At 36.8% G+C, this 12,897-nt stretch overlaps 2 protein-coding genes across 4 annotated transcripts in view; one reads left to right on the top strand and one right to left on the bottom strand.

Moving 5' to 3' along the window:
- PPP1R21 (protein phosphatase 1 regulatory subunit 21) overlaps nt 1-12,897 on the bottom strand; it is a 108,491-nt gene that overhangs the window by 32,965 nt on the left and 62,629 nt on the right. For all 3 annotated transcript variants that reach the window (XM_069071665.1, XM_069071666.1, XM_069071667.1), the window contains 4 exons: nt 8,829-8,956; nt 6,157-6,309; nt 5,327-5,419; nt 3,529-3,777 (listed from right to left, as the gene is read on the bottom strand). In XM_069071665.1, coding sequence (XP_068927766.1) covers nt 3,529-3,777; nt 5,327-5,419; nt 6,157-6,309; nt 8,829-8,956 — 623 coding nt within the window. The remainder of the gene's footprint in view (nt 1-3,528; nt 3,778-5,326; nt 5,420-6,156; nt 6,310-8,828; nt 8,957-12,897) is intronic.
- LOC138148931 (ubiquitin-ribosomal protein eS31 fusion protein-like) lies at nt 1,107-1,697 on the top strand. The gene has a single exon (XM_069071794.1). It carries the CDS (start codon nt 1,186-1,188, stop codon nt 1,654-1,656), a length of 471 nt encoding a protein of 156 aa, XP_068927895.1. The 5' UTR covers nt 1,107-1,185; the 3' UTR covers nt 1,657-1,697.

Genomic DNA, 12,897 nt, shown 5'->3' with positions numbered 1-12,897 from the left:
GCCCTGGAGTCAGGAGGACATGGGTTCAAATCCGGCCTCAGACACTTAACACTTACTAGCCCTGTGACCTTGGGCAAGTCACTTAACCCCAATTGCCCTCCAAAAAGCAAAATAATTAAAAAAAAAAAACTTGATTATATCCCCTAAATCAGGGACTCAGCCTCTTGTATGTCATGATCACCTTTAGCAGTATCGTGATGCCTGCAGACCCTTTATCGAAATATTTTTAAATGTGTAAAATAAAATATATAGTATTATAAAATAAACCAATTATACTGATACATAGTTATCAAAATATTAAGGAAACATGTTCATAGACCACAGGTTAAGAAACCCTATTCTAATTAAATCAGCACAAACTGTGATATTCTAATTCAATGTAAAAGGGATGATAGTGAAAAAGATGAATTAAAATGATGGTTCTGGAGTATTCAATGCCAGAAGCCTTTGGCTTCTGAAAACTGAAAATTCATACCTATGTATCACAAATACTTTCTTCAAGAATAAAGTCAGGAGGCAACAGACATGGCAAGTTCCAAATAACTTAACAAAAAAATGTACCTGATAATATTTTAACAGACAGGAATTTACTAATAACTAGGAATATTTCTGAATCAATCATCTGTATACAGTCAGGCAAATAACATCTTAGAGCAAAGATCAAAATCAAAATAAACTAGAAGAATTTAACTGAGAAGATTACATGCTGTGCAACAGAGGAAATGCCAACCCAATCTATTTAAGCAAACTTATTAATGTCAAAAATAGAACAGGGATAAAAAAAATTTATATCAATACAGATCTTTTTCAGCATTTCCTGAAGAAGCTCAGCCAACACAAGTCAATCACCACAGTGAGGAGCTTCCCCCCACCCCAGAAAAATCTGCCTCAGCCAACAAACAGCTGGTCTTCTTACTAAGCAGAGATGTGGCAGTTAAATGAAAGACCAGTTTTGAAATACATTCATTTGTAAAATCTTAGCGAGGATGGTCCTGTAAGTTTAAGAGCAGCACTGAAAAAAAAAAACAGTAAGAAGCAGTGGAGGGGAACAAAATTACAGAACGCCTGATGAAAAGTAACAGAGATTTATTAAATGACAAAAGTCTTTTTAAAATAGTTCTAACAGGAGTTGGTGGGGCGGTCTCTCTTTCAGATCCGCCATCACCGGGTGGACCTAGTGCCACGATGCAGATTTTCGTGAAGACTTTTACAGGGAAGACCATCACCCTTGAGGTTGAACCATCCGATACTCTTGAAAATGTCAAGGCCAAGATACAAGATAAGGAAGGTATTCCACCTGATCAACAAAGATTTATTTTTGCAGGCAAGCAACTGGAAGATGGACGTATTTTGTCTGACTACAACATTCAGAAGGAATCTACCCTTCATCTTGTTCTGAGGCTTCGTGGTGGTTCCAAGAAGAGAAAGAAGAAGTCTTACACCACTCCCAAAAAGAACAAGCATAAGAGAAAGAAAGTTAAGCTTGCTGTTCTGAAGTACTATAAGGTTGATGAGAATGGCAAGATTAGCCGCCTTCTACAAGAGTGCCCTTCTGATGAATGTGGTGCTGGAGTCTTTATGGCTAGCCATTTTGACAGACATTATTGTGGCAAGTGTTGTCTAACCTACTGCTTCAACAAGCCAGAAGACAAGTAAATGTATGTGTGTTAATAAAAAAGTCAACTCTTAAAAAAAAATAGTTCTAACAAACTCTTTCCTTCTTCAATGACAGTAGAGGTACCACACACCCCTGACGGACTACATATGAATGTAGAAACATCACCCAAAAAAAAAAACAGATGCCATCTAGCTGGTCTAGATCCAGTTTATAGTCTGTACTGCAGGTGAACATTTTGCAGGTAGAGAGGGAATGACTCTCAAAGTAGCTTAAAGAGTGCAGGATATGACAAAGGAATGGAAAAAAATCCCAGACTTTATTATTGCCAAAAATAAGACTGAGAAAATATCAGTAATTGCCAAACCATAAACTTATCTTAACATCTATACAAAATATTTAGGAGAATAATTTACACATGCATCGAAGAGAACAGGCAGGCTTTTGCAAATGATAGCCTACATCAGATCACATCTTTACAATCTCTCAACTGACTAAAAACTGAAGAGAACACAAGATATCACTGTATTTATTACTACAAAAGAGCATTTGACCTAGTAGAGCCAATGAGGTGCTTCCTACTTAGATATCAAAGTCATGCAAAATCCCTTAAAAGATATTAAAAAGATAACTTTGTTCAGTGAATTTGTTTTGATGATCAAAATCAAGCAAGGCATAAAACTGGTGGCCATGTTTGTCAAAGGTATTTACTATCCTAATATAAGAAGTACAGGATAGCAAGGGACTCACTATAGATAGTGAGATCCTTCAGATACTCCTCTTTGAGGAGGGTACTGTATTGATTTTACCAATCCCTGAAAACAGTGCAGCACCTCATAAATGAGATCCATAAGCACTCAAAAGAGTTATCTAACTATATATATCTGAGTGTCTTAATTATTCACACAGGAAAGACCAAGTGGATGAAGAATGTCTCTAAATGATCCTATGAAATACCAGAGGATGAACAATCCATAGGGACCATCCATCAATACATATATCTTGGAAAACAGTTGTATATAAGGAATATGCTGGGACCAGAATGGAAGAGTTTGGACTTCCTTAAAGAAATTACAGCACTTATAATGATTCATAAGATCCTACCTAAAACAAAAGCCGAGAGGATTAAGAACAATATTTTTCCAGTGCTGATGCTTGGTTATAGGACATGAAATGGTCACAGTCACCAAAGAATTGAAACTCAGAGTCACCCAAAAATAAAAGAAGAGATGAAGAGAAACCATAACATATAACCAAAGAAGACTTATGCACCTTAAAGTGGCATTAGATATATTATCAGTGAGATCCATGACTGGAAAAGATAGTTGGGACAAATATGCAATGAGAGCTCAGGATAACCAATGGAAAGACATATAACCCATTGGCAGCCACTCAATGTTAAGAGATGCTAAGGTAGGCCTCTAGAAAGTGAGATTGTCCTCTCCATCTCCCACCCCATCCCTGTAGGACTTATAGGGAGACACTTAAAAGAACATTTACAGCCAGCATGAACAGAGAGAATACCACATTGATGAAATTACACATCCACTGAAAGAGCATTATATAGATCTGGAAACTAAGGCTGAGAGGGGTTAAATGACTTGCCCACGACCATATTGCCACATAGCTGATTGAGCATCAGAGGCAGGATTCCGCTCCTGGTCTCCCTGATTCCCATCCTGCCCTGTCCTCTACACCACGATGATGCCTCTCTCTTGGCAATGTTGCCCACTGAACAGCACTCTAACTAGCAAGCTTCATTTTGCAGGATAAATGGAGTCTTTCTTTAGTAACATGGTACATGCCGCATATGTTTTTTTATGCTCATCTCAGAAAGGCAAATAAGACCTTTGCCACTGAGGATGAGGAGAACAAGGTAACACCGTGAACCAAGGCAGAACAAAAAGTCTTACCAGACTGGTACTCTGAACAGGTTCTTGCCAAGCCCTGTCAGCTGACTCTTCCTGATCTTGTACAGTGGCATTCACCAGAACAGGATTTTCCTGGGCACTCTGTACCAGCTGGGCCCCACTTGCATTCTTCACCTTATCTGCCATCCTCTGGTTTTCCTTCTCTAACTTGATTTTAGCTAGCTGGGCTTCTAGCATCCAATGTTCCTTCTCCTGCTCCAGCTTGGCAATCTTCTCTAAACTCTGCTGGACCTTAAGAATTGAAAGATAATTACTGATTTGAATCTGAAATGAAAACAAAACTGAAAGGTCTAGAAATTTGATGTGAGCAAATCAAAGTCACTTCAAACAGCACAAATATGTTTAGAAAACTGCTCCAACTTATTGGACAAACCACTGAAAGATAAACAGAGTATAATGTTTTCTTTTCAAACTGCTACTTGATTTCTGCACTTAATAGAAGTTTTCCATTAATTTTTAAACCAGAAGGTCACAACCCTTGAAAAGTTGTTTCTAGCTAAGTCTGCTTTGTCATATGAAATGTAAAAGTCTACAATATTAAAACAGTGAGCAAAATTTAGCCTTATTAGCTATGCTCCTCAAAATTCAAAAGGTCAGCAATTGTCTGTCTTAGTGCCCTAAGATGCCATCTTCCCCAGAACCCAAAAGCAACCAGGAAAAAAAAAAAGCAATTTCTGCGTTTTCCTCTTAAATGCATAATTTTGAATGGGGAACAAAACCTAAACAGTATATTCAGGAATAACTTTTAAGAATTCTGCACTGTGTTGTTTGGGTCTCAAAATAACTCTTGCTGATTATTTTAAATCCAACAATTGAGTACCTCAACAAAGAAACTAAAATTGAATGTTCAAGGAAAATAATAAATGCCCCATGTCAGAGATTTTATTTTTCGATTTTAACAATCTGACAGATATCACAAAACAAATAAATTTGTGAAATATCTTAAATTAGTATTATTTTGGAACTACCTCAGTAATCTTGATTAAAAAGAACAAGTGACCAATTAAAGACAGAAAATCAAATAGCTTTTTACTAATATAAGAGGTGAAAATGATTCAACATGTCTATAAGCATGCTGTCTCATGACTTTACAGTCATCCAGCTCTACTGCCTACATAAAGAATTGATGGTCAGGGCCAAAGTACGCTGATGCTACTTAAATAATGGCTTTAAGGTCATCAATTGAATCAAGACACTAACATATTAAGCAATATATTATGTCTATAACAATTTTTAAAACACAATACAAAATGAAAATCAACAAATACAGTTAATTTAAGTATTGTAGCAAACAGTTCATTCCTCTATGAAACTTAAAACTACAATCAAACATATAATCATGAAGGAATGTAACAATTAGTATAGAGCTCAGAAACGATCCTCCATGTTTAAGAATAACAACAACAATAATGGCTACCTTTACATAATACCTACTATGTGCCAAGCACTGTGCAAAGTACTTTATGATCATCATCTTATTTAATCCTCACAAAAGCCCTTGGAGGTAGATGCTGGCTCTTAAACCTTATTTTACAAATGAGGAAACCAGGGCACACAGCGGTGAAGTGACTTCCCCAGAGTCACACTGCTAGTATATGAGGTAGGATTTGAACCTGAGTCTTACTGACTACAGACTGGGCACTCTATGCACTGCACCACTCCCTGTTCCCTATGTTCATAGCATTAAATATGCAAGTTTGTCTGAATTCTCTTTAAGAAGTCATGGTGTGAAATCAGTATTTTCATTTTTCTATCCTCAGCGTTATCTGAGGCCCCATACCTGTTGTGCAAGACCTTCTCTGCTTTCTGTGGAACTCAGAAGGATGCGCCGGTTGGCCAGAGCTTCTTCATAAGGCACCGACTCCAAACGGGGCTGCAGCAAAGTCATCATCACAAGAAAGGTCAGGGGGAGAAGCTGAGAGCTGTCTTTTCTATTTTCTCTCCTTCTACATGTACAAACAGGAGCACTAAATGTTATGTGTTTTCAGGTTCACACATTTTGGAGTTGAGAGTAAGTTCAATATCTGTCATGTACTTTCTGAAGTTAAAGTGGTTAATCTGTTCGTTAACATTTTGTCAGGCTTTATTTTTGTCAAGGTAAATTATACCCCTGTTCCACTGCCAAAAAGAAATGTGCCGAGTCTAAATAATACAGACCAAAAGGATCTTCATGAAACACTGAAAATACTATTTCCTTCTTTTCCTTGACTTTAAATGAAGATCTGGTAGAAAGGCACTGGAGTCTCGGGACCTGGGTTAAAATCTCAGGTATATCACTTCCTAGCTGTATAATTTTAAGCAAGTAAATTAGACTCTTCTTCTGGACTCTGGTTTCCTTATCTGGGAGGGAACATAGCATGGTGAAAAGAGCACTAGCTCTGGCATCCGAGGTCCTGGGTTTAAAATCCTGCATCTCATGCATATGTCCAATGTGACTATGGGCAGGTCACTAAACATCCCTGCACCTTAGTTTCCCTTGCTCTAAAATGAGAGGGTTGGGCTAGATGAGCCCTTTCAGTTCTAGACTGATAATAAGAGTATACAACTGCAGGCCATCCCCAAGGTCCCTTCTATTGCATCATACTATGCATTTAAGTGCTCTTCTCTAACCTTCTTCAAAGACTTCATATAATTAGCAGCCTTTTGCTTGTACTGCAGCATACACTCTGCTGAGAGAGGACTGATGAATCCACCTGCTGCCTTAGGCCCATAGCTCAGTGAAGCAATGAAGTAGTCAACATTGTTGCTGAAGAAAGATGCGATCTAAACAAAGGATGACAAGAAGACAGATTTTGTTTTCAAAGAATATATCAAACATACCAGTACACCTTTCAAAGAAAAGCTTAAAAGTTGGTGGGAATGAAAATTAAATTTTATTACCCTGCCCCTAACTTCAAATGTATCAAGTGTCCTAAATTCTAGGAGCAAACCTATCAAATTGTTGATCATTTCTATTCTTCATGAAGTGACAGAATTTTCCTTTCCCCAACGAATGCTTTTCAAGACTTTACTTTCTTAACTTCAACTACTGCCTTAGCACTTTTTTTTCATCATTTATATTTTAACTTAAAAAAAAATCACTTTCCAAATAAAGGCATCAAAGACATGCTAAAAGTTGTAATCTGTGCTTTGAAAGTTACTTTATGTAGTTCAATTTAAGAATGACAAGCATAAGGTACAGTTTTCTAAGAATATATTTCATCAGTTAGATATTAAGCTGTCATCAGTCAACATTTAGAAAGAACTTTACTACTTCTGGTCAAAGTCCACTACAAAACTTCCATAGCGAAAAAAAAGTGCCATGTGTTCTCTAAAAAAAAAGATTCAACCTTTCAAACAGAGCAAAGTTTTAGTGACTGTAAGTACACAGACATTTAATATTTCAAAGCTAGTTGTATTAACAAAAAATCATTAACTATGCTATCTATTGTCCAGGCAGGCAGTGCAAAGACAAAGTCTAAATGTCAGATATGTGTTGATTATGAACATCAAGCAAATCATCTTTCCCAGAAATGGTTTTAAGTGAATTCTAGATAAAATTACCTCCCAAGATTCATATGAAATAATGTTCAGGGAAATAAGCAGGACCTAAGAAGAGATAACCAAGAGGAAGCTGAGCTTTGAGTAAGTGAAAAACCAACAATTATTCTGGAGATGAGGAAATGAGAACCCTTCCTCCTCCACGGCAGAGAAGTACAAGACTCATAGGAAAAAATGGTGCATACATTATCAAGGCTAGAAACTGCAGTGGGTGTATTTGCTTAATTACTTTTGTTACAAAAAGAGAGTCTGAGGGTTTTTTTTTCTTTTTCAGAGGGGTGCTTTGGCTTGATTTTCTTTTTTTAAGATCTTCGTACAAATTCTTTGTTGAGTCCAAACAGGTTTTTTTGTCCTTTTCTAGAAATGGTTATAATATAAAGTCAAGAAACTTATGATATAGTCTAGACATGTGAAACGAAACAGGAAATAATGAAGATTTTCTAACCCAGGAGCACGACAATAACCAGTCTAAAGGAACCCAATAGTTGCTGACTTCAATCATTGTCATAAGCATTATCTAGACCAGACTGCTATGACAGCTTACTGGAGTTCAGAAAAAGTAAGCTTCATCAGGTATATAACATGATCTCAAGAGATTTTTTTTTTTAACCTAGCATGTTCTACCTGTCATATAGTATTTTGTTCAGAAATCCAATCATAGAAATTAGTGAAATAGGGGCAGCTAGGTGGTACACTGAATAGAGCACCAGCCCTGGAGGCAGGAGGACCTGAGTTCAAATTTGGCCTCAGATACTTAACACTTACTAGCTGCGTGACCTTGGGCAAGTCACTTAACCCCAATTGCTCTGCCTTCCTCCCTCAAAAAAAAACCACAAGAAATTAGTGAAGTAACTAACTGTGAAGTAACCTATGAATTTGCCGAAACAGAGTAAGACTGAAACAATCTCTTTAATAACAAAGTTATCCAATCCTTACAATTCTATAACATGATGCATCCATTTTGACATGGATCACAGCAGATTCTGTTTTTTAAGTATATGATAAAAATAACAGTAACTAAAACCACATGAACTAAACTCTAACTCTGCCTAGATCAGAATGGCTAAGAAACTAAGGGGCAAATAAAAAAATAATTAAGAAGGCACAATTTTGTGAGACTATATCAGTTGATACTTTTATTAATGACTAATATTTATTAAGTGCTCACTGATAGTAAATTTATTGAGCTAGACTGTTTTCTATCTCCAAAGTTCTTTTATTCAATAAAACTGGTTCATATGATTCTAGAATTAAAACTGGAATGGATATTAGAAGGCTATCCAGTGCAAATTTCTCATTTAACAGAAGAGTCAACTGAGACATAAAAAGGTAAAGGGCAGCTGCCAATATAATATAGTTGTAGTAGCAGAAGTAGTAATAGCTAGTATGTGTTTTACAAAGCACTTTACATATGTTATGTCACTAGATCCTCACAAGAACCCTATGAGGTGGATACTGTTATGATCATCACTTTACAGATGAGAAAACTGAGGCCAGAAGCAGTTAAGGGACTTGTCTAAGAACACACAGCCTGTCACTGTCTGTGGCATGACTCCAAGGGGTCCTCCTGTCTCTGCTGTACCACCAAGATGCCACTATTATCATTCTATCATCTAGACAGATAACAGAACCAAGATTAGACCTGCAGCCTTCTATACCCCAATTCCAGTACTCTTTCCACAGTATTATGTGTTTTTTAAAACTGGGCTTTATGTTGATAAGAATAAAAAGGGAAAAATTACCTTTCCTGCTCCATTTGTTAATGCCACTACTGAAGATAGGATGCAGTCATTAGTTGTTATAAGCTTCTGAGTAGCTGTTGGAAGTTCATGCTCTATAGTAGCTTTCTGACTATAGTGCTTAGAAATATCTAAAAGAACAAATAAAAACTCACATTACTTCACATGTCTTCCATATGTTTATATGTGTGTATGTATCAGACAACAGTCTTGAAATCCTAGGTCCTAGGACATTATGTTCACTGTTTTATATTTACTCTTAAAATGGCAAAGAGGGTAGAGGGAAGGAAATAGTAAAATAAATCATCTATAAATATCCCTTGCCTAGTTTGCCTAATTCCAACCTTCATGAATTTCTTAATTTATGTCATTAAAAAAACTCAAAGGAATACTAACAAAAAGAACTATAGGAGACTTGTCCAGAGATGTCACCTATTCTCTAGAGGCAATCTAACAGAAAGCGTGGTTTCCCTCCAGGCGTATGTTGACCCTGAACTCCCACAATTGGCCAATGAGTTTCCTCTAGGCTGAAAACAGAATTTATCAGAACCTAATGAGGGTTTAGATATCAACTAAATAAAGTATCAGACTGTAACAGGAAAGCCAGCATAATCACATTTTCCTACAGTCCTTGCTGGATCTTTGCCAGGTGGCTACTCCATATCTCACTGCCAAGAAGGTATTAGCCATTTCAATCTTCCGTTTTATTTTATTTTATTTTTTAAGCAATTTGGGTTAAGTAACTTGCTCAAGGTTACACAGCCAGTTATTTCTGGGTGTGGTGCTAATTATCTGAGCCCGGATTTGATCCCCAAGTCATCCCAACACTGGGGCCACTGCTCTTACTCGCTGAGTCACCTGGCCGCCCCCAATCTTTAGTTTTAAATGCTATTATCTCTAATCTAAAGATTTTATAATAACTGGTTCTGGCATTAATGGATGAAAATATTAGAAAAAGAGGCCCATATTTTCACAAGAGTAGAAAAGTGCAAAAAAAAAAAAAACACCTCGCTTTCTTCAGACCATTAGAAACAGCAACATGGCACCATGCAAAGTATGCTAGACTAAAGAGAAGCCCAGGCTTCAAATCCTACCTCCATCACTTAGAAGATGTGAGTCACTGAACCTCTCTGACCTTCAGTTTCCACAAATGTAGAATGCAGATAAGAATACCTGTACTTGGGTGGCTAGGTGGCACAGTGAGTAGAGTGCTGGCTCTGGAGTCAGAAGGATCTGAGTTCAGATCCAGCCTCAGACACTTAACATACACACACACACACACACACACACACACACACACACACACACACACACACACAAAACTAGCCGTGTGACCTTGGGCAAGTTACTTAACCCCAATAGCCCTCCAAAAAGCAAATAAGAATAAGAAAAATAATACCTATACTACCTACTTCAGAAACCTGATGTCAAAATCAATTGAAATGTAACATACAAGTGCTTTGCAATAATGAAAGCATTACATATGGCAGCTGCCAACATAATCATTATATGATGATTGAATATAATTCTGCATTGGTATCCACAAAATATAAAAATGTCCAAGGAAATATCCCCTTCAAAAAAAGTAAGAAGGGGGCAGCTAGGTGGCACAGTGAATAGAACATCAGCCCTGGAGTCAGAAGGACCTGGGTTCGGATCCAGCCTCAGACACTTAACACACACACACACACACACACACACACACACACACCTCTAGCCGTGTGACCTTGGGCAAGTCACAACCCCAATTGCCCTCCAAAAAGCAAAAAAATTATATATAGGAAGACCCATTGTGGATAATCTATGGGAGAATACGGACAAAAAGTCTTAATAAGTTATATGGTTAATATACTATAATTTGAGGGCTAAGAGACCATTATTAAAACCAAAGATTTTATTAAAATTTTGAAAATAAAAGACAATTCTGTACATGTTTTCATTAGGATGCCTCTGATTAGATGAAAATTCAATTGGAATAGTATTTTGTAAACAATCAACTTTCTACTCACTAAAATAAAAATTATCTTATTGTGTAAGCAAAACTTTATATACAAATTCTTTGATGTTTACTGAAATTCTACAAAACTATAATAAAACTAGTTGTATGGCAGTCTTTCATGAAATCCCTAACATAACTGCCAAATAAGTACATATATTAAAAGGCTGCCATAGTTTTTACTGCAGATAGTAATACTGCCCAAGTACCACTACCATCATAACCACAGTTTCAATTATGTACCCTATTCAAGTCCAGATGTCTTGATTATTTAGTTCTTTTCCTGACAACTTTAATACCAGAAAAAGAAAGCGATACAACTCAGATACAAACTCTTTTCTTATTTCATGTCTAAGCATTTTACTTAATATTAGTCTCTTAAAAGATTCAACATTAGCCAAGTTACAACATAATATTTAAAATGAACAATATCACATGCTAAAGACTGAGTCTTTAACTTCTGCTGTGACTAGAACACGTAGTGTTCCAAATTTTGCTTTCACCCAAAAACTTTCCTCCTAAATCATAGCACAAGCATTTAAGCAGAGTAAAACAGGAAGGGGAGAGGTTTGAGATAATACTAAGTGGCTTACTGATACAGGTTTTTTTCTTTGGAGGAACTCAAAGAACACTCCAAGATTTCATCAAATCCTCTTATTATTTTAATCAAGCTATCTTTACATTATCTTTTAGGCATTGAAAAAAATGTAGGTGACTTCCCCATAATTCTTCTTCTTTTCCTATTGCTCTTTCTCCTCTTTCATATATCAGTGCTCATGAACAGACCAAATTCTAACATCAGCACAGCATATTTAAAATTTTAAAACTAGAGACCTGCCAGAGCAGACTTCAAGAGAGTGAATCACCAGCAGCTGTGGCAGTTGGCAGACTCAATCCATAAACGCCAAAGAGAAAGTAAAAAGAGTTCTACCATGGCAAAGAGCTCAAAAGTCAAGTAATTGGCAAGATGAGGAAGCACAATCAGACCATACAATCCCTTTTTTGGGGACAAAAAGGATCAAAGCATGGAACTGGAGGAGAACAATGAAGTCAGAACTCCTGCATCACATTTTCCAAGTAAAATGTGAACTGGTCACAGGCCATGGAGGAGCTCAAGAAGGGTTTTGAAAATCAAGTAAGAGAAGTGGAGAAGAAACTGGGAAGAGAAATGAGAATGATGCGAGAAAATCATGAAAAACAAGTCAACATCCTGCTAAAGGAGACCCAAAAAATTCTGAAGAAAATAATACCTTAAAAAGTAGACTAACTCAAATGGCAAAAGAGGTCCAAAACAAGGGGGGGGGGGGCCACGCTAGGTGGCGCAGTGAATAGAGCACTGGCCCTGGAGTCAGGAGGACCTGGGTTCGGATCCGGCCTCAGACACTTAACACAAAAACTAGCTGTGTGACCTTGGGCAAGTCACTTAACCCCAATGGCCCTTAAAAAAAAAAGAGGTCCAAAAAAGCCAATGATGAAAAGAATGCCTTAAAAAAACAAATTTGCCAGATGGAAAAGGAATTTCAAAAGCTCACTGAAGAGAATAATTCCTTCAAAACTAGATTAGAGTAATTGGAAGCTAATGACTTTATGAGAAATCAAGATATTATAAAACAGATACAAACAAATGAAAAAATAGAAGGTAATGTGAAATATCTCTTTGGAAAAACCACTGACCTGGAAAATAGACCCAGCAGAGATAATTTAAAAATTATTGGACTACCTGAAAGCCAAGATCAAAAAAAGAACTTAGAAATTATCCTTCAAGAAATTCTCCAGGAAAATTGCCCTGATATTCTAGAACCAGAGAGCAAAACAGAAATTGAAAGAAACCAATCACCTCTCGAAAAAAGATCCCAAAAATAAAACAAAAATAAAAAAAAAGGAATATCACAGCCAAATTACAGAATTCCCAGGTGAAGGAGAAAATATTACAAGCAGCCAGGAAGAAACAATTTGAGTATTGTGGAAACACAATCGGATAACACAAGATCTAGCAGCTTCTACATTAAGGGATTGAAGGGCTTGGAATATGATATTCTGGAGGTCAAAGGAGCTAGGATTAAAGCCAAGAATCAC

This window comes from Petaurus breviceps, unplaced genomic scaffold (genome assembly GCF_028583685.1).
Source record: "Petaurus breviceps papuanus isolate PSGF00001 unplaced genomic scaffold, PetGlider_PUasm1.0 90842, whole genome shotgun sequence".
Lineage (NCBI taxonomy): Eukaryota > Metazoa > Chordata > Mammalia > Diprotodontia > Petauridae > Petaurus > Petaurus breviceps.
Note: the sequence above shows the minus strand (reverse complement) of the source record. Positions and strands in the feature narration are given on the sequence as shown.

Bases quoted from the DNA above. Each gene is read 5' to 3' on its own strand.
- LOC138148931 (XM_069071794.1), top strand. From the start codon at position 1,186: ATGCAGATTTTCGTGAAGACTTTTACAGGGAAGACCATCACCCTTGAG.